Source organism: Dendropsophus ebraccatus, chromosome 3 (genome assembly GCF_027789765.1).
Source record: "Dendropsophus ebraccatus isolate aDenEbr1 chromosome 3, aDenEbr1.pat, whole genome shotgun sequence".
In the NCBI taxonomy this organism is placed as follows: domain Eukaryota; kingdom Metazoa; phylum Chordata; class Amphibia; order Anura; family Hylidae; genus Dendropsophus; species Dendropsophus ebraccatus.
Window position 1 is genome coordinate 32,182,164 of NC_091456.1, and position 21,012 is coordinate 32,203,175.

Here is a 21,012-nt window from a genome sequence, read left to right on the forward strand (position 1 = left end):
TGCCTGCACTCACACAAAGCTATATACACTGCTGCTATAATGTGCCCGCACTTACACTCAGCTATACACACTGCTGCTATAATGTGCCCGCACTTACACTCAGCTATACACACTGCTGCTGTTTTTCAGGTTTATGCACTTACTATACATTATACTCCACATGCTGATTGCTATACTGTACAGTAACTTACAATATTACACATTACTCATATTATACTCAATATACTCAATATTACTCATTTTTTTTACGTGTTATTCAGAATAAAAATCATTATTTTTTGGGTGTGGAACCAATTGTCTGTATTTCAGTGATTTCTTATGGGAAAATTTGCTTTGCTTTAAGAGTGGATTTGGATTACAAGCACAGTCCCAGAACAAATTATGCTCGTAATCCAAGACACCACTGTACTTGATTACAACTAGAGATGAGCGAGCATCCTTTATTAAGTAAAGTATTCATTTGAGTACTGGGTTACTCAAAAGTTGTCGATACTCAAGCAAGTACTGCATGCTGCTCAGGTGCTCTTTAACAAAAAGCTTGTTAAAAGGCTGATGAGCACAATGCATTTCCACAGCCTTAAAGGGGTTATCCAGGGCTACAAAAACATGGCCACTTTTCCCCCTCTCTTGTCTCCAGTTCAGGTGTTGTTTGCAATTAAGCTCCATTTACTCCAATGGAACTGAGTTTGAAACCCCACCCAATCTGGAGACAAGAGAGGGGGGGGGAGTGGCCATTATGTTGTAGTGCTTGATAACCCCTTTAATAAAGTGTAACAATCATATCTTCCGTATCAGCTGTGAGAACCTCTGCTAATCCAGAAGGTCGGGTCTCCATGGATACAGAAAGGCTTTCAGAGGATAATGTATCGTCTGAATATGTTTCTACATCCTTGGAGATCCAACCTTCAGGATTACAAAGGATCTCTACGTTGATCCGGAAGGTCCATTGTGAATAGTATACTTTAAACCACATGGGGGAGTGGGAAAAGTTTACTTACTAAAGCGGTCTTCTATCTGTCTTCACTATTGCAGCTCGGCCAATCAGGCGGGACTGGCTGAGGCTGAGGCGGGACTGCAGCCACTAATTGGCTGAGTAGCAATAATGAAGACAGATGGAAGATCGGAGCAGTAAGCGGAATTTCCCACGCTTCCTTCCCCACCAACAGAGCACAGTCTGGCCCCCAGGGGGTTAACTTAACCCCCTGGGAGCCATACTGTCACTTTTAGGTTAATCCGGTACCCTTCATTGTGCAGAGTAGTAGACACCTGGATAAATTCTTGAGTCTCCCATTAATTTTAATTATTCATACTCAAATCGAGCAATCAATTATTGAAAAAAGCTCGACTCGAATAACAAGCATTTGAGTATTTTGGTGCCCGCTCATCTCTAATGACAACCGTCCAAATATTGAACATTTTCATTATTTACCACCAGCTTTTGCAAAATACTTTTTTTTTTCATCTGTTGATACAATGTTTTATTTTCACCCAAAATTTCATGTGAATTTAGCTTTTATTTTACTGCTTGTGCACATAGCCCAAATGTTCCCTGCTATGTTGCCAATTGGCACTCATAGTGAGTAATAATCTACCTGAGTAAAAGGACCCTAACTTTCCACACTAAGAAACTGAAAATATGCTCTTTTTTCCCAAAATAAGCTCTGTCTATCCACTACAGATACTACACATATATAAGTCCACGTTGTCCATCTATTCCCTAGTTACATAATTTGGCAGGAAATTGCACCCAATGTTCTCCTCTATTCATAAAGAGATCTCTGAGACTATTTTCTCTCTGAAAAGAAAACATCCAAATATCATTTTCTCCTCAATCAGTCGCCCTCATATTACTCTCGCCTTTTACTTTTAGCTTGTAGAGAGCTGTCAAGGTGAAGCCAGGAAGGGGGTGTACATTTCTCTCCAGTGCCCAAGATCATCAACCAAACCTTGTGGACATCTCCAAAATACTTTCAACTTTGAAAGCAGAAGATTTCAAGCATAATTCATCCCTTCAAGCCTTGCTAGAATACACATTCATACTTGAGTTATACAAGGTCAGCTATTGCTGTAACACATATATTCTCAGGGTCGGAAAGAACATTCAATGAAATATAAAGTAAAATGCTAATGCCTTAAAAAATGGAAATAGTTACCAAATAATTCATTTTCCATTGGCAATAATTTAAACAGTGATATTTTCCTTAGCTGTATCAATTTCATGGTGGGATGATACTACTCCAGACCCTAAACAGTGGACTAAAATGCTTTTAGGCATTCACACACTTTCTCATAAACCAGGTTATTTTCTTGATTCCAACATTGATGATGCTTTCGCTCTAATCTAATCATCTAATGGATTACGAGCATAATTCATTCCGGCAATGTGCTTGTAATCCAAGTTATTCATATATCAAAGCAAATTTTCCCATAAGAAATCATTAAAATGAAGACGATTTGTTTCACAACCCAAAAATAAGATGTTTTGTACCAATAAAGAAAACTATTAGTAAAGAATGGGTTAATTAGTTAAAGGGGTTATCCAGCGCTATAAAAACATGGCCATTTCCCGCCCTCTCTTGTCTCAAGTTCAGGTGTGGTTTGCAATTATGCTCCATCTACTTCAATGGAACTTAGTTTGAACCCCACCCAAACTGGAGACAAGAGAGGGGGAAAAGTGGCCATGTTTTTGTAGCACTGGATAACCCCTTTAACTCTCCCCCTAACTCCCAAGGTGGCTGCAAACCTGCTAGTACTAGTTCCAGCTGCTTGGAGCAGCAGTCATACACCATCCAACGGCATGTGTAGGCAAAATGGCGGTGTAGCATGTGTCGCAGCAGTGGGGAGGTGTCCGGTTGAGTCCCTGGGGAGTTGAAGCACTCACTGCTTTGGGTTATGCCTGTGCAAGGGGGATCTAGGCTGTCTAAACAATAGAGTAGGAGGGCGCCGCAGCCTCACTCATACTCAGTCCTCCGGCAGCAGGGAGAGGAGATAAGGCAGAGCTGCTCGCTTCCACAGGAGGATCTCTGCAGTAGTGCAGGGTCCCTGACATGAAAGGGCACTGAAGGAGAGCCGGAAAGGGGTCTGATCACCAGCAGAGTTGATCAGGTAGCAGTAGGTAAAAATGTGAGGGTTTTCAACCCAGTACAATATAAGGATGGGGACACAGGTGTGCTTGTATATAAAATCTTGCTCAATTGCAGAGTTATAATTCTTTGTTAGCTTGTCTTGCAAAACGCTCTCAGACCAAGTTACGTGTAATTCAAGGTTTCTGTGTATAATAAATAGTTTGATAATTATATATATATATATCATTATTAGTGTTGGAGGGGAGCAGTGAACAAAGCATTAACAGTAAAGCTTTTTTTTTCTTCTTCTTATGCCAAGTTTCCCAGTCTACGTAAAAGGCTTTTTTTGGCACCCAATAGCTAAGACAGCTGTGTTACAATTTGCTGGCTATCCCTGTGTGGTCAGTTTCCATTCTGGTTTGTTTTCCACAGTATTTATTTTTAGAGAAGAACAAAACCAACAGTTGTAAGGATTACGCTAGTGTTGGCCGGTTCTAATCCTAGCAGTGACCACAATAGTAAGCTCCTTAGCTGAACGCACGCCATCTAAACATTCGAGCACAAATCAGTTTGTAAGTGAGCTGGGATGCCATGAAGAGTGAAGCAAGCTGTGCAGTAGCAGATTGAGCATATTTATTACAGTTAACACAACAGGACATGGCAAAGAGCCCATTGGTACATTCATTCCTCAATCCTCTTGGACAGTCGCTTTTGGCAGATCAGACAGAAGCTAATTTTGCATGGACATGGCATTCAACTATCTGTTCAGAACATATACATATCATTTCCATTACAGTCGTGACTTAACTTACTGTACAACAGTACTGAACGCTTATATGTCTAAACATGGATGTTATTGATATATATATATATATATATATATATATATATATATATATATATATAAAAACCAAGGCAGGATCCGCGGAATACACTGTCCGATGCACAGTCCCCAAGGGGGTCGGCTCGTCTCCCCAGTGTCAATAGTAGAAGCAAGTGGAGGACAGCATCATCTTCCAATTAAAAAGACTATTGTGCCAGTCTGCATAACAATGCAACGTTACAGCTCGTAAACCCGAGCCTTTCTCAAGTATATATATATATATATATATATATATATATATATACACACATATATATATTTATCCAGAACATTAAACATGTGTAACCTTACCTTTAATGTTGGCAAGATTACGGGGAAAGTCAAGATAATCACGTAGGAGTCAAGCATGTCCTGTACAAGTATATGTCATAGCTTTGATTGTTACAATTTTCATGCCGTGTCTGCTTGAGAGACGCTGATGAGCTTAATGCTAGTACAGTATGTATATCTTTTATAATTCTACATAGGGTGATTGACTTTACCATTTGACCTTCAGAGATACAACTCTATATCAGCACCAGCTTGATGATAGTTAAAGAAATGTCTATGAACCAAGCACGGTAAATGTCTACTAGGGCTTTCCATTCTGTTTGTTGACCAGAAAATAGAAATACATGAGCCTCTGACTTTTGACTGGTGGTTTGTGAAGTTGTTTTCCAGGACACAGGGCAAATACTAATATATATTAGTATATAATAATATAATAATATATGCAATACTTATACCCATACATACAATACCTAGCTACTGGATTCACGTTAGACATGAATGTGAAGCAACTTATAGTTAGCCGCAATTCTTGGCTGCTAAATTATTGGTTAGTAATTATAAATTAGCACTTTCTTTATGGTAATTAAAGGAGAAACTCCTCCATTAACATAATCTCTGAGCGGGCAGGGGTGAGGATAACAATCAACCATTGCTTTTCTCTCCTCGGGCCTGTGACAAACTCTGCGTCCCCTGCTGGAAGCCATTTTCCCCCCGAGTTGTTATGATGCCACGATTCCCGGCTGATGGACAGCCCGTTCAGCCAATTAGTGACTGGATCAGCCTCCTGCCCCAGTCACTGACTGGCTAAGTGGGCTGTCCATCAACCGCGTCTTGACATCAGCTCTGCAGAAGATCTTGGAGCCCAGAGGGGGTCTCGGAGCAGCAATCCAGCTCTGGAGAGGCAGAGGGAGAGGTAAGTTGGGATGGTTTATTATGTTACCACCTGCCCCTGCAGTTCTAAATTTTTTTATTCAGGCCGGACTTATGGGGTTTTCCATAATGCCAACAGATCACCTATCATGCTAAGTGTCTGATCAGTGGATCCCCACCTATCAAGAGAATTGGGGTCTTATGTAACCCCATTTGAATAGTGTGGCTGTCAAGTATACGTACTGTCTCTCAACATCGGACTGTCTGAGATGGAGTATTTGGGACCCTTGTTCTCATGACTGTGTGGGACCCATTGGTTGGATCCTAACTGATTGAATACATATCCCCTATCATGTGGATATATGTCCCTATGGCAATATGTGTCTCACACACAACGTCTTTTTGTTGACATTTCTGTGGCAGTTCTTCATATCAGTTTTTTAAGTCAAAGTGGATCCAGTATGAAGGATAAGTATATGTTCACCCCATTTATTTTAAATCCACTTCTGGCTGAGAAAAGGGGGGGAAAAATAAACGAAAAACTACCAAAAAAAAGGTGCATGTCTGTATGTGAAACCGCTATAGTGAGTCATACTGTATCTTTTCAGAAAGGATGACTGACAGTAGGTTTTCTTTATTTTAAGCTAGGAGTGTTTTGTCTTGCCTAAAGTACGGAGTTAGTCTGTTTGATCATTGCAAATGTCACCTGTAAGTGAACTCTTTCAAGTTCTCCACGATCTACGGGTGGTCCTGAATCTCCCATGGAGGCCAAGAGAAGCTGCAGGTCAGCCAGCAAGGCATGAGTCCTCTTCAGATCTCTGCGAAGTCGCTTTTCAACATCGAAATCCCGATGTCCTATCTAAAAAGCAAATGATTTCATTATTTCACATTTATTAAAAATGATTAATTATAATTAAAGTATATTTTACATAAAAAAACACATGTAATATTTAACCTTCACTTTACAGTGTTAATGGATATATATATATGTGTGTGTGTGTGTGTGTGTGTGTGTGTGTGTACGTGAGTGAGTGTGTGTGTGTGTGTGTGTGTGTGTGTGTGAGTGAGTGTGTGTGTGTGTGTGTACGTGAGTGAGTGTGTGTGTGTGTGTGTGTGTGTGTGTGAGTGAGTGTGTGTGTGTGTGTGCCTTATCCTTACTGCTTATATGTATTAGGCCATGTTACCACCGAAAGGAAAGGTTAAATGTAATGGTAATTTTTAGGTTGTATTTTCAATATAATAATGCACTCTAGTGAAGGCAATGGGAAATTGGCAGTGCGAACACTGTATAGAATGACCATAATTGATGACAATCATCAAAATAATGAACATGCTCATTACATACTTCTTTTCACCAGTACGCACATTTAAAAAAAAAAAAAAAAAAAGCGAATGTACCTCTTCAATGCACATATTAATCTTTTCATATGACCTTAGTGCTGCTACCTAGCTGATTCTGATAGTGTGTCCCTTTCTTCAATCTACTGACCAGTTCCTGAGATCTTTGCCAATTTCTAAATATGGGAATGAGGTATTTTGGTGTAATGGAGGTGGGCCAAGTGCACCGATATCTCCATCCCCGGTTGACGCGAGCCTTTTCTGTTCCCTCAGCCGTGTCTTCTGTGTCAAGTCTGATGTGGCCAGCATTTCTTTATAATCCACAGTCTATTTATTGATGCAAAGAGTGGGGTATGAGCCTACGTAGTATAACTCATACCTGGTTTGATGACAGAGGTCATAGGCGGCGTGAGATCATGCACTAAGCGAGGCTAAGGCCGGACTTGCCACAAAAGGAGGGACTGAGGGAACAGAGAAGGCTTGCGTCACCTGGGAGTAAAGATATCGGTGCATTGGGCCGGTCTTCAGTGCGGCAGAATACCTCATTTGCATATTTAGAAATCTGCAAAGATCTCAGGAACTGGGCACTAAATTGAAAAAAGGACCACACCATCAAAATAAGAGTAGTGGCACCAATAAGGTTATGTGAATTTTTGGCAAAGTTTGGAACGAACCCGAGTTCGACAGGTTTGGTTCGCTCATCTCTACTTACGTTCCTAGAAAGAAACATTGCAGATATTTAGGAGCCATTATGTAGTACAGTAAATACTAATGAAGATTTATTAATACCTTATTTTTCCTCAATGCACTACTGGCTCTGTTGATGAATCTGGCATAACCAAAAACACCACCAGGACCTTGCATTGTTTTCCCAGACTTAAGGCCATATTACACGGCATGATATAAGGAGGAAGCAATCGCCGACCTGTCAGGTCAGCGCCCAGCTGCCCCCCTCATGGGAGGGGGTGCCCAGACGATCATTAGATCATCCAGGCTGTCCATTGAAGTCAGCTGCCACCACTCCTTTTTTTTTTTTTTTGAAAGATATTTTATTCAAAGTTTACAGATATACATTGTAAATGACAGGCTGATTAAATGCCAAGAAGGTATCTATCAGGGGCCAGTTAAGAACAATGGTAAGGTATACAAAACATTATACTGTAACCCCAGTGGCATAATGCATGGGTATGACAAAATTAGGAACATAGCAAAGACATATCTCAGCCGGGACCCCTCGGCCGAGTGGCCCACGGCGGATATATGTCACAAAATCAAAACCAAAACAAAACAAAAGAGAAAAAATAAAGTGAATAAAATAAAATATAATGAAAGTCAAACTTAATAACATATCAACAGCATTCCCATGTGCGAGTGTCCTGGAGACCTGTTAGCAAAGGCTACGATCCAAGAAGGCAATGGAGTTAGTAAGAGGGAAATATCACCATATCCTGCACCAATTAATTTTAGGTAACCAATAGTAGGATGAGCGTACCAGAGGGAGGGGAGAGATAAGTTTAGACAGAAAGATCACTCAGGGTTCATTATCCGGTCGTTGGTATTTAAGGGTGCCTAGAGATCCCTTCACATCTTCCGTAAGGTACCATGTAGATTGTATAAAGGGTCGCATTATGAATTGGATCTCTGATTGAGAGAAGAACGCTACAATGAAGCTCTTCCATCTACAGAAGAGCGGTTCAGTTAGTTTGTCTTTGTCTCTCAAGGCCAGTCTGCGTTCCACATAAAAAAGATGTTGTAGTCTCTCTATCACTGAGGATAGATTTGGTAAGGTGGGTTTTATCCATTCTTTTAGTATACTGAGCTTGGCCATCATTATAATATAATGAGCTAATGCAGGGAGGTATGAATAGGGCTCCCCCGAAACCTCAGGGTTCAGACTAATATGGAACAATGCTTCCATTGGAGTTAGCACGGCATTGAAAGAAGTGACCCTGCAAACGAGGTTTGACACCTCCCTCCAGTACGCCTCCAGACGGGGACAGTTCCAAATGCCATGGAACAGATCAGTTTTGGGGGTATCACATTTTGGGCAGGCTGGTTTGCGTTCCGGAAGCAATATGGATGGAGGAAAAGTAAATGCATAGATGGCATTATGTATGAGTTTGAGATGTGTTTCCCTCCATTGTTCATTTATGATACGCTTACGGAAGGCAACCAGGCCCGTCTGAATATGTTTAGTCATATTAGGAGTATTTAGTACTTTGCTCCAATATTTATCAGGGGATGAGCCAGAAGCTGGTAGCAGGTGTGGGAATAGTTTCTTATAGAGAAGAGAAATAGAGTTACCCGGAGGGCTCAGTAACAGGGCATCAAAATCATTTGGGGGCGACTCCGATGCCATGTCACGGAGCCTGGAGGTAAAGTATGATTTAATTTGGCAGTAGGAGAGGAAGTCAGTGGATGATATCTGAAATGAATCCCTAAGTTCTGACAATGTGAGCCAACGGCGTTCAGATGGGTGAAGCAAGTCTCCCAGGACCTTAATCCCCTTAGTCTTCCATCGAGACAAGAGCTCACTGTTATCACCTGATGGGAAGTCCGGCACGTTCCACAGGGGAAAGTGTTTAGAGCATTGAAACGGCCTATGGAAAGACCGCCGGATCTGCTTCCACGCCAATATAGTATCACGTATGACCACAGAGTGTTTCACTTCTGGGGGGAGCGCAGAGAGAGGACCGTGTAAGACTGCCATAAGGTCCCACGGGTTGGACAGTTGTCTCTCCAGATGTGTGTTGGAGTGAGAGGTGGTACCATGTTGCCAATCCAGTATGTGTCTAAAGAGGCATGCTAGGTTATAACCCCGTATATTGGGGAAGTTGACCCCCCCTTCTCCCTTAGGTAACATAAGCTTAGAGAGGGCAATCCTCGGCTTCTTGCCAGCCCAAATGAACCTAGTAAAAGTAGATTGTAAAGAAAGGACATCTTTGTGTCTGAGAAGCATAGGTATAGTTTGTAGTGGGTAAAGGAGTTTAGAGAAACCTGACATCTTGACTAAATGACACCTGCCCAATAGTGAGAGAGGAAGTGAGTGCCACCTATATAGGTCTGATCTAAGTTTCGCAAACAGAGGGGGGTAATTAAGATTATATAAAGAGTGGGGGTTTTTTCCTATCTTTATACCCAGATACGTCAGAGCAGATTTAGCAATGGTAAGACCCAGGTTTGAAAGGTCCCTTGCCAGAGCTTTAGATGGGTGGAAAAGAGGGAGCATTTCCGACTTACCAGCGTTTACCCTGTATCCAGAATAACCACCGAAGTCCTGCAGAACCTGCACGATTTTGGGAATGTCAGTAACAGGGTCATTAGAAAAAAGGATGATGTCATCCGCAAACAGGGCTGCCCTTACCGCCCCCTTGCCCACGGGAATACCGGAGAACACCGCCCCAGAGGTAAGGTATCTGGCCAGTGGTTCAAGGGCTAGATTAAAAAGAAGGGGTGACAGCGGGCAGCCCTGTCGGGTTCCTTTGTGTAAATGGACAACCGGGGAAAGAAATCCTGGCGTGTAGATTCGCGCCTTTGGGGAGGAATAAACGTGGGATAATAAGGTTCTAAAGGCTCCCGAGATCCCAAATGCGTCTAACACCATCCCCAGCCAGGGCCATCGGACATTGTCGAATGCCTTCTCGGCGTCGAGCGTAACTAAGGTAGGATGGTCCCCTGGCTGAGGACGGAGGTGCACTCTGTCCAGAACCGCCAATACCGTCCTAATGTTAGTGACGGCGGACCGGCCCCTGATAAATCCCACTTGCTCCTCTGATATTAGGGACGGCATAATAGTGGAGAGGCGGTCAGCCATAATCTTCGTCAGAATCTTAGTATCCACGTTTATAAGGGATATAGGGCGATATGAACCTGGGAGTAGGGGGTCCTTACCTGGCTTGGGTAAGAGTTTTATGTAAGACATGTCCGCTGAGGGGGGTAAACCCTTGTCAGATAGAGCCCCACTAAATAGCTCGGACAGGGGGGTGGCTAATTGGTCACCTAGTATTTTAAAGAACTCCCCAGAGTAACCATCGGGTCCTGGGGCTTTAGAGGATTTAAGGTGTTTAATTGTATCTAAAACTAACTGAGGAGAGATAGGGGCATTGAGCATGTCTAATTGATCAGGGGTAACATGAGGGAGGGAAACTTTTTGGAGAAGGGTGTCAGATGGCGGGGGTTTGTCAGGGTCTGAGTACAGCTGTGAAAAATAGAGGGCTAGGTGGTCGCTAATAGCTTTTGGGCTGGCAAGTAGTCGATCATGGGAGTCGCGGAGGGCTGTAATGTGATGAGTCGCCCCACGGCCTCTAACCAGATTGGCAAGTAGCTTACCCGCCTTGTTACCGAATTTGTGTAGCGTGGCTTCCATTTCTGATCTATATAGGTCCTCTCTCTGCGCAGCCCATTCGTCGAACTGGCGTTTGGCTTGGGTCCAAGCTTCTTTATTCAGTAAAGTGGGGGTCTGCAAAAAACAATCATAGCATTCACGCAAATGTTCACTAGCTTTTGTAAAGTTCTCCATCGCTTTCCTTTTTTTGGCCGTAGTATATGCAATTATATGGCCCCGTAGTACAGCTTTGGCCGTGTCCCAAAATAAAGTTATATTATCCCTGTGTGCTGCATTATCTGTACAGTAGGTAAGCCACCATCCCTTAAGAAGGGAGGCAAAGTTCTCATCTTTGCTAAAAGATACAGGGAACCGCCACAGAATATCAGTCCCCTTGGGGAATGTTTCAGCCAAGGAGATTGATATCGGGGAGTGATCTGATATCACCATTTGTTCAATGGATGTTTGCATCACTTTTGGGAACAGGGATTGGGAAGTAAAGAGGAAATCTATGCGAGACCATGTAGACCTCGGGGCCGAGTAAAAAGTGTACTCTCGTTCCACTGGGTTATGTGACCTCCAAGGATCAATCAGATCAGTATGGGACAACAGTGGGGGTAGCGCTCTGTCTCTAGCAGACACTTGTGTGGTACCTAGTGGGGAGTGTCCTGATGATCTGTCGGCCTGAGGGTGGACCACTGAGTTAAAATCTCCACCCACTACTTTATAGGGGGAGGCATCCGTCAGTAATTGAGACTCTAGAGATGAGAAAAAGGCCGCATTGTCATCATTAGGGGCATATATATTGTATATACTAAAGGTGCCACATGGAGTTTCCAGAACCAGGTTATGGATCCGTCCCACAGCATCATGAGACGAGCTCAGAACCCTGTATGAGAGGTTCCTGTGTAGCAACGTGATCACTCCTGCCCTCCTATCCAATGAGGGGGAGCCATACACCTCCCCTACCCACATTTTTTTCATTCTGGAGAAATCGTCCTGAGTCAGATGGCATTCCTGAAGCAGGACGATGTCACCTTTCAGCTTCTTAAGATGACGCAATACCATTAAGCGCTTATTGGGGGAGCGCAGCCCCTTAATGTTCCATGAGATAATACGCATAAAAAGATGAAAGAGAGCTACCTCGGAAGCGTTTCTTGTAATTTACAATGCACAATATTATGATCACCGAAGCCTTGTAGCCATTCCTGGGGTCGCACATGGGAGATGCACCTACAAAAACTAAATTGAAATAAAATAAAGCATAACAAAACAAACCAGCATTATAACCAAAAAAGAAAACAGCGCCAACAGGTGGCGAAATGGCCAGTGCAGGACCTCTGGCCAAGCAATGAGGCGCTCTCAACTTCCTTTTTTCAGGGGGAGAAGCGATCCTCCAAACCAAAAATCCTCATAGATATGAGATGAGCCTGGGGGAATAAGGGGGGATATGAGGGGGGGAAGAGAGGGGCAGGGAAGGAGAGGGGAAGGAGGAAGACAGGGAGGGGTGGAGGGTGGGGGAACGGGGGAAGGGAATGGGGAGGGAAGGGGACAGGAGGAGGGAGAAAGGAAGGGAAAAGGTAGGGGGGGGGGGGGGAGGAAGGGCCAAAAGGAAAAGCAGAGGATATAGGATATGAATAAGGTTTATCAAGGGAGATAAGCCCTCAATGCATGAGGTGAAATACAAAGCATAACTTCCAAACTGAGCAAGTGAGAAGAGAATCATGGGTCAAACAGTGCCCAGAGAGGGGAAAGGAAAGGAGGGAGGGAGAGAGAAAACAAAGAAGAGAATAAGACCCACTTGTCAATCGTAAAGTAAAGATAAACTTTTGATCATGATCTGTCCCTTCAATTTGTGAAGACTAACAGACTAGGTAACAGCTGAAATATTCCTATGGTGTTGTCGAGCTGTCATGTCAGCACCCCTCATGAGAGTCTTGAAATGTTCAGGGTGGAGCTGTGCCCTCCTCCGATGCGAACAGATGGCGCTGCTTGCGGCGTTTCTTATCAGGGCTCACCAGAAAGATGTCTGCCGACGGTTCTTGGATCATGTCCTCCCTAGGGGGGGATGAGGTCGGGGTAGGACGTAGGAGAGGGCAATGGGCTGCTTCCTCTGCAGAAGTATAGGATTGCAAGCTCCCATCACTGTGTATGATTTTCAAGGTCGCAGGATATTGTAGACGGAACTTTATACCTTTCTTGTACAGTTCAGAACAAATAGCGCTAAAAGATCTGCGTTTACGTGTGGTCTCTGCAGAATAATCCGCAAACAAAATGACTTTGGTATCGTGAAGCAATAGGGGAGTATTCCTGGTCCTGAAGGCTTTGAGAATATCTTCTTTATCATTGAAGTCCAAGTACCGCATGATGATTTGTCGCGGGCGGGTTTTCATGGCACCATTGGCGTCATCTAGGTTGGCAATACCAGGGCCCACTCTGTGTGCCCGCTCTACTCTCTTAGGGAATGGCAATCCCAAGGCCTCCGGCAATGTAGATTCACAGAGGTGCTTAAGCTGTTGTGGTTTAATGGATTCTGGGAGTCCAACGAGTCTCAGATTGTTGCGGCGTGCTCGGTTTTCTTGGTCTTCAAGACGTTCTTTCAGTGCGGCGGTTTCACGTGTGAGATACCGCACTTGGGCAACGGTAGATGAGGAGACATTTTCCGTCTGATGTACTCTCTGTTCCAGTTCGTTTAAGCGAACCGCGTGCTTTTGCACCTCTATTTGCAGGGCTTGCATGGATGCCCCTATGGTAGTGATCAAAGTTTCTCTCAGATCAGGCGCCAGACGGTCGGCTACCGCTATAGCCAAATGTTTGTAGTTAATAGGGATCATGGAGGCTTGTGGCACAGCTTCCAAATCATGCTGGAGAGAGATTTGAGAGTCCTGTGATAACAGAACATAGTCTGTGTCAGGCGTACCTGTCTGCTCCGGCATGTCCGCCAGGTCTGTAACCCTCGGTCCGGTCTGCGCGAGGGCATCTGTGCTCGTGGCGTCCGCCATTTTGTGAGCAGGGGAGGCCGCGTCCATCACGCTCAGGGCCGGGCCGGCAGGGACTCTCAACACGAATCGATCCATTCGTGGGCACGCTATACCGTGTGAAGGTTCTCCCAGAGGTATTTATCCCCTAATTCGGCCAGTAACGTCGCTATATATGCGGGTGTAATGAGGTGGTCTGGAGGAGCTACGTCCCGCACGTCCTCACATCCCTGCGCCGGAACCGGAAGTCTCCACCACTCCTTTTACGCTGAGCGATGTGCAGCAGACCGACGCTGCACTGAACCTGATTCTTTAATGTGTTGAAAGACCACGATCAGCTGATCAGTCCTATTATTACAAATGCTTATCGACCGTAACGGCCCATAATCAGCCCAGTATGGCCAATAATTGTTTGGTGTAATAGGGCACTTAGAGGAAATGTTTTGGAATTTTTTGACAAATGAGTTCCTTGCAGCACATTTCTCATGTCACACCTATTTTTACCTTAATTTTTTTTTTCAATACATTTATATGCCTGTCCCACAAAGTATATATCTCATAGGCCTATAGAACTCAGTGTAGTAAACAGCTTATTTCTTTCATGTAACACATGTATTGCAACTTTTTGTTAAACTATCAACTCACTGTAGCAGATTATGTAATGTTCACCCCGTGTATTATGTAGTATAGTCACTGGTGCACATCATGTCTATATTTACCTCTTGTTTTCTCGATAAGGTTTACAATAACAATTACATTCTGTACAATATCTTGGGACCAGATGCAAAACACTCTATAATAGCATCTTCTGTGTCCATTCAACTCACTGCTCACCCATTACAATCTTAGTGTGAAATTGAATCTCTTTCTTTATGTTTCCCTTGTTGCTAAAAAAAATCTGCTTGATAAATCATACTGGCAATCTATTTCACTTTGCACAGAGATAAATGGTGTGTTTTTAAAAATAAAGTTGCAGTACCAGTGCCAATGGTCCTTTAGTGTATCGCTGCCAAGGGAATATGGCTGGACTTGAGAGACTCAATTATAATAAAGCTATCTGTTCTGACGTTACTATGAGAGTCCAAAATGTTACTTTAGCTCAGCAAAGATAAACAGATCTGAATAGCGGCATAGTGACAAAGCCAAACCGGAGATTACTGTGCTAGGATTTTTAATTCAATACCCTGCAGAATTACAGCTAATGCATACAGTGAAAAATGGTTCTATAATGACAATTTAAAGGGGTTTTCTGGGACTTAGAATAAGCCTTAGGATAGGCCATCAATATTTAATAAGATAAATAATAGGAACACGGTACTGCCCTATTGTTTACACAGGCACAGCGCCATATGTATAAAGCTCAGGCTGCATCTAGTACTAAAGTTCAGACCCATTTCCGATGTAAGAGGAGAAAACCTGAGCATGTGGCCTTTGGTTACTGGTGGCTAAAGAAGTTGGATGCAGCCCTATGGAATCCTGATCAAAGCCTATGCCTATGGCTGTATCCATGTTTTTTTAGGCAGACTTAGAGTTGCATCCAACTTTTTCGGCCACCGGTGATCAAATGCTGCACGCTCGGGTTCAGATGAAGCCGAGTATGCTCGAGATTTTCTCATCTCTACTCCTGAGTAAAACATAAATGATATAATTGAACACTTCTTTTTACACACATTATGACTCTACAAGCAGGTACTTAAATAGGGGTCAGGGATTCTACCTGTGCAGTTCTTAGCAAGTCAAGCTGCGCCAAGGTGACTGCGGTGACTGCACGCTGCACATGTCAATTCTTTGGGCGGAGAGAGTGGCGGAAGCGGAGGCGCGCAAGTCCTCCCATAGAGAAACAGTGTCACACTGAGGCCAATTTTACTTTGTGTGAACTGGCCCTTAAGGAAACTCCCCTCTGCTTTTATAATGTAGGTCACTGTGGCTGCTATACCACAACCTTTCATGGACCCCAACCTCCTTCAGCTGCACATCATGTAAGCCTTGTGGTAAGAAAGCTCCACGCGCCAAGCAGGGTAATCAGAGTTTCAGTCCAAGGTCCAACCCTGGAGTGGGAACCATCTCCTTAAAGACCACAGAAGAATTTAATTTAAAGGGGTTTTCCAATAAAAAAGCACAGGATAGGGAACAAGTAAGAGATGGTGGGGGTCTGACCTCCATACCCCCCTGGCAATCTTTAAATCGGCCCCCGACTTCTTTGTTTTGAATACAGTTAATTCATTCACTCACTTGAATTTATTTCAATGGAGCTGCCGGAAAGAGCTGAGTGCTGTACTCAGCTTTCTCCGGGGGCTCTATAGAGAATGAATAGAGTGGTGAGTCACGTGTCGCCTTGCGGCTGTATTCAAGACAAAGAAGCCGGGGGCCAATCTGGAGACTGTTGGTGGGTAATGCACTTGCTGGGGGGGGAGGGGGGGTAATGAATGCCCCCACTAGGGTGTAATGCACTTAGCTTGATGCATCTGGCCTTCACATCCAAAGTTGCAGTAGAGGGATGTATATTCCATCCATATGTTACTACTATTGTACCTGCATAATACTTACATCTCCTCAATGAATGATGAAAAACGTGCACATTATAGCACCCAAGATCATCACTTTCATATCAGCGAATGACAGTACATTACAAAACATGGACGCAAGCACATATTAAGAATGGCCACTGGGTTCTGATAAACAAATTCTAATGTCATGCTCAACGCGTGTATCTGAGCAATTGAATTTAATGATGAGGACAATTAATAAAATCAGTATGCCTGTGCATAGAGACATTATCATAAGTGAGCGATGAAACCCATCCGGATTTCTCGGCGTCGGCAGCAGCAGAAAGCGTGCACCTCTCCCCAGCTAATTCTCATTGGCTCTCCGACCGATGCCTCCGCTTTGATGTGATCCTAATTAGCCGACAGCCTTCACTGGCCTTTTATCCTCCATGATTTAATTGCAGAAAATGTATGACTTGCACACTGTGTCATGAAAGATGCTTCATACATGAGTGAGAGCATGGCCGTGCCTTTAATCTGGGATGTTTTCAAGTTTGATGCCTATGTTACAGGCATATTAAGTAGCGCAGCTCTACACTAGGGCAAAAAGAGAGCTACAGCCATTGAAAAGCAGTCAAGAGCAGGAAGAGAGTTGGTTCTAAAAATACAAAGGTATTTAAAGTGGTAGAAAAAAAGATGATGTAGATGAAAGAAGATTTATTATCCCGCCAGTACAAGCGCGCCATCATATATACAGTTATGAAAAGGGCTTCAGAACTTTATGCTATGCACATGCAGGCAGGTTTTTTATTCTGTGCTAGATATTGTAGCATGCTCGCTGAAGGCTAAAATATTATATTATAAAAAATTAAGAGTTATACTAGAAACTTAGAAGAGAACTGCCCTTATATTATACCCACCTGTACCATATTTTCCGATGCATAAGGCAACTGGGCGTACAAGACCCCTGACTTTTAAGGAGATTGTCAGGGGTTCGCCTTATATGCTGGCCTACTGTGGTCAGGCAGGGGTTAACTGAAGCTAAATAAAAAAAAAAAAAAAAAACAGTCAACTCACCTGGGGCCCTTTCCCGGCATCCGCGTGTCTCCTGGCCCATTCCCGATGCAGGCAGTGTGATATACACTGGCTGCACCGGGCTCTCCCAAGCAGCCGAGCGTCTCATCGGAGACGCACGACTGCCGGAAGAGCTTCAGGAGAAGGACGGGGGCTTCTGGTACTTGCAGTGCCTCCGTCGTTCTCCCGAAGCTCTCCTGGCAGATGAGACGCTCGGCTGCTCAGGAGAGCTTCGGGGATCCCCAGTGCAGTCAGTGTACGTCAAACTGCCTGTTCCGGAAACGGGCTAGAAGACGCGCGGATGCTGGAAGCAGGCCCCAGGTGAGTTAACTGTTTGTTTTTTTTCTAATGATTGCCCCATACGGAGGGGATGCAGCCATTTTTGAGCTCCCCCACAATATGGAGCATCCATACCCGGCGTATAAGACGACCCCCGACTTCTAAGAAGATTTTTCAAGGTTAAAAAGCCGGAAAATACTGTATTTATTTTCATTGTAGGATAGATACAGTAAACGTTTATCTTTGGAAATCCCTATGGATTTACCAACCTTGTCTGTTGGGAGTTTGTTCCAAGTATCTACTACTCTTAAAATAATATTTTCTCACATTGCTTCTGATTGGAGATTAGCGAACTTGCCAAAGATTCGGGTTTGCACGAACCCAAACGATCGGCATATGAATCCTGCCCCCTGGAAAAGGTGGATGCAGCCTGAGAAAACATAGATATAGCTATTGGCTATGTTCACATATAGTATTTCTGTCAATCTTTTTTTTTTTTTCAACCAAAACCAGGAGTGGTTAAAAACACAGAAGCTGTGGAAAGCTTTTTGCGTTAAGGCAAGGGCCTTTATTCCTGGTTGTGAAATTGGGAATGACCAGGTAGCACCAGCCTAATTCCTGTTATTAGCTATGATGTGTATGACAATGAAAATTCTCAATATACCTACCTGTTCACATAGGGTTCCTATGAGTCCTTCTAAGTCTTGCTTTTCATGGAGCACCATTTGTTTTTCTTCATATTCTTGTTCCAACTGCATCTCAAACTGCCGAAGCTAAAAAAAAAATATATATTATTTTGTACTTTTCGGACCAGAATAGAAGAGACAAGTGAGTTTAATTCCAGCTCCAACAATTCACAGTACACATGGGTGACTGCTCTTACGTAGGACAGTACATAGTGACTATGAGTGTAATTATGTCTAATTTAGCACATCAAAGTGCAATAACAATGAGACAAAGACAACTCAGAAAAATATCATTTTCTATCACACAATAACAATACAAGGGGGTTTGTCATGGATTTTTCCCTGATCTCTGCATTCGCCTACAGTACATTATGTTTGAAAGCAAGAGCAAAATATTGTTTAGTACTGGGATTTCGAAGATGGGGAATCATATATATCCAAGGTGGGCTTTAAAAAGAAAAAAACATGTATTGAAAAAAACAACAACTGTGTTTTTATAATTATAAAATAAATAATATACTGTTTCCCCGAAAATAAGGCCCCCCCCCCAAAAAAAAAAATAAGGCACCCCCCCCCCACCCCAAAAAAGCATTCCAAAAAATAAGGCATTCCCCCGGAAAATAAGGCATCTCCGAAAATAAAGGCATCCCGGCAGCCACCATGCTGTTACCCTCTGACCCTCTGTCACCCCCACTCTCCACCACCAGCACCTTGTGCTTCTTCACCGCTGACACCGCAGGGGTACCACTGGTCTATGGCCCCCACATCCTGCCACACACCCAAGGTCACGTCCTGCAACCCAGCGAGATGACATGTGAGGGGAAGTGGCAGCGTCCCATTAGGGGAAGATTAGGGGCTGCCAATTTGTGGGGGGTGTTGGTAGCTACAGTTATCCCGCTGTCTCCACCTAGAGATCTGGCAGTCGTCTCCTTGTGCAACCACCATGGTCTCACACTTGTTTCTGCACCACAATGCTGTTACCAGGACCTGGCAGAGGTACATGGAGCAGTCCTGAGAGGGACCAGACAGTGAGGGGAGAGACAGGACTGATGGGACAGTGAGGGGAGAGACAGGACTGATGGGACAGTGAGGGGAGAGACAGGACTGATGGGACAGTGAGGGGAGAGACAGGACTGATGGGACAGTGAGAGGAGAGACAGGACTGATAGGAAAGTGAGGGGAGAGACAGGACTGATAGGACAGTGAGGGGAGAGACAGGACTGATGGGACAGTGAGGGGAGAGACAGGACTGATGGGACAGTGAGGGGAGAGACAGGACTGATGGGACAGTGGGGGGAGAGTGAGGACTGATGGGACAGTGAGGGGAGAGACAGGACTGATGGGACAGTGAGGGGAGAGTCAGGACTGATGGGACAGTGAGGGGAGAGACAGGACTGATGGGACAGTGAGGGGAGAGACAGGACTGATGGGACAGTGAGGGGAGAGACAGGACTGATGGGACAGTGAGGGGAGAGACAGGACTGATGGGACAGTGAGAGGAGAGACAGGACTGATGGGACAGTGAGGGGAGAGACAGGACTGATGGGACAGTGAGGAGAGAGACAGGCCTGATGGGACAGTGAGGGGAGAGACAGGACTGATGGGACAGTGAGAGGAGAGACAGGACTGATGGGACAGTGAGGGCAGAGACAGGACTGATGGGACAGTGAGGGGAGAGACAGGACTGATGGGACAGTGAGGGGAGAGACAGGACTGATGGGACAGTGAGGGGAGAGACAGGACTGATGGGACAGTGAGGGGAGAGACAGGACTGATGGGACAGTGAGGGGAGAGACAGGACTGATGGGACAGTGAGGGGAGAGACAGGACTGATGGGACAGTGAGGGGAGAGACAGGACTGATGGGACAGTGAGGGGAGAGACAGGACTGATGGGACAGTGAGGGGAGAGTCAGGACTGATGGGACAGTGAGGGGAGACTGAGGACTGATGGGACAGTGGGGGGAGAGTGAGGACTGATGGGACAGTGAGGGGAGAGACAGGACTGATGGGACAGTGAGGGGAGAGACGGGACTGATGGGACAGTGAGGGGAGAGACGGGACTGATGGGACAGTGAGGGGAGAGACAGGACTGATGGGACAGTGAGGGGAGAGACAGGACTGATGGGACAGTGAGGGGAGAGACGGGACTGATGGGACAGTGAGGGGAGAGACGGAACTGATGGGACAGTGAGGGGGGAGAGACAGGACTGATGGGACAGTGAGGAGAGAGACAGGACTGATGGGACAGTGAGGGGAGAGACAGGACTGATGGGACAGTGAGGGGAGAGACAGGACTGATGGGACAGTGAGGGCAGAGACAGAACTGATGGGACAGAGAGGGCAGAGACAGGACTGATGGGACAGTGAGGGGAGAGACAGGACAGATGGGACAGTGAGAGGAGAGACAGGACTGATGGGACAGTGAGGGCAGAGACAGGACTGATGGGACAGTGAGGGCAGAGACAGAACTGATGGGACAGTGAGGGCAGAGACAGGACTGATGGGACAGTGAGAGGAGAGACAGGACTGATGGGACAGTGAGAGGAGAGACAGGACTGATGGGACAGTGAGAGGAGAGACAGGACTGATGGGACAGTGAGGGGAGAGACAGGACTGATGGGACAGTGAGGGGAGAGACAGGACTGATGGGACAGTGAGGGGAGAGACAGGACTGATGGGACAGTGAGAGGAGAGACAGGACTGATAGGAAAGTGAGGGGAGAGACAGGACTGATAGGACAGTGAGGGGAGAGACAGGA

At 44.9% G+C, this 21,012-nt stretch overlaps 1 protein-coding gene across 3 annotated transcripts in view; it reads right to left on the reverse strand.

Annotated features, from left to right (window-relative positions):
- MYO18B (myosin XVIIIB) overlaps positions 1-21,012 on the reverse strand; it is a 402,342-nt gene that overhangs the window by 113,030 nt on the left and 268,300 nt on the right. For all 3 annotated transcript variants that reach the window (XM_069961327.1, XM_069961329.1, XM_069961328.1), the window contains 2 exons: positions 18,236-18,340; positions 5,795-5,947 (listed from right to left, as the gene is read on the reverse strand). In XM_069961327.1, the coding sequence (XP_069817428.1) occupies positions 5,795-5,947; positions 18,236-18,340 (258 nt within the window). The remainder of the gene's footprint in view (positions 1-5,794; positions 5,948-18,235; positions 18,341-21,012) is intronic.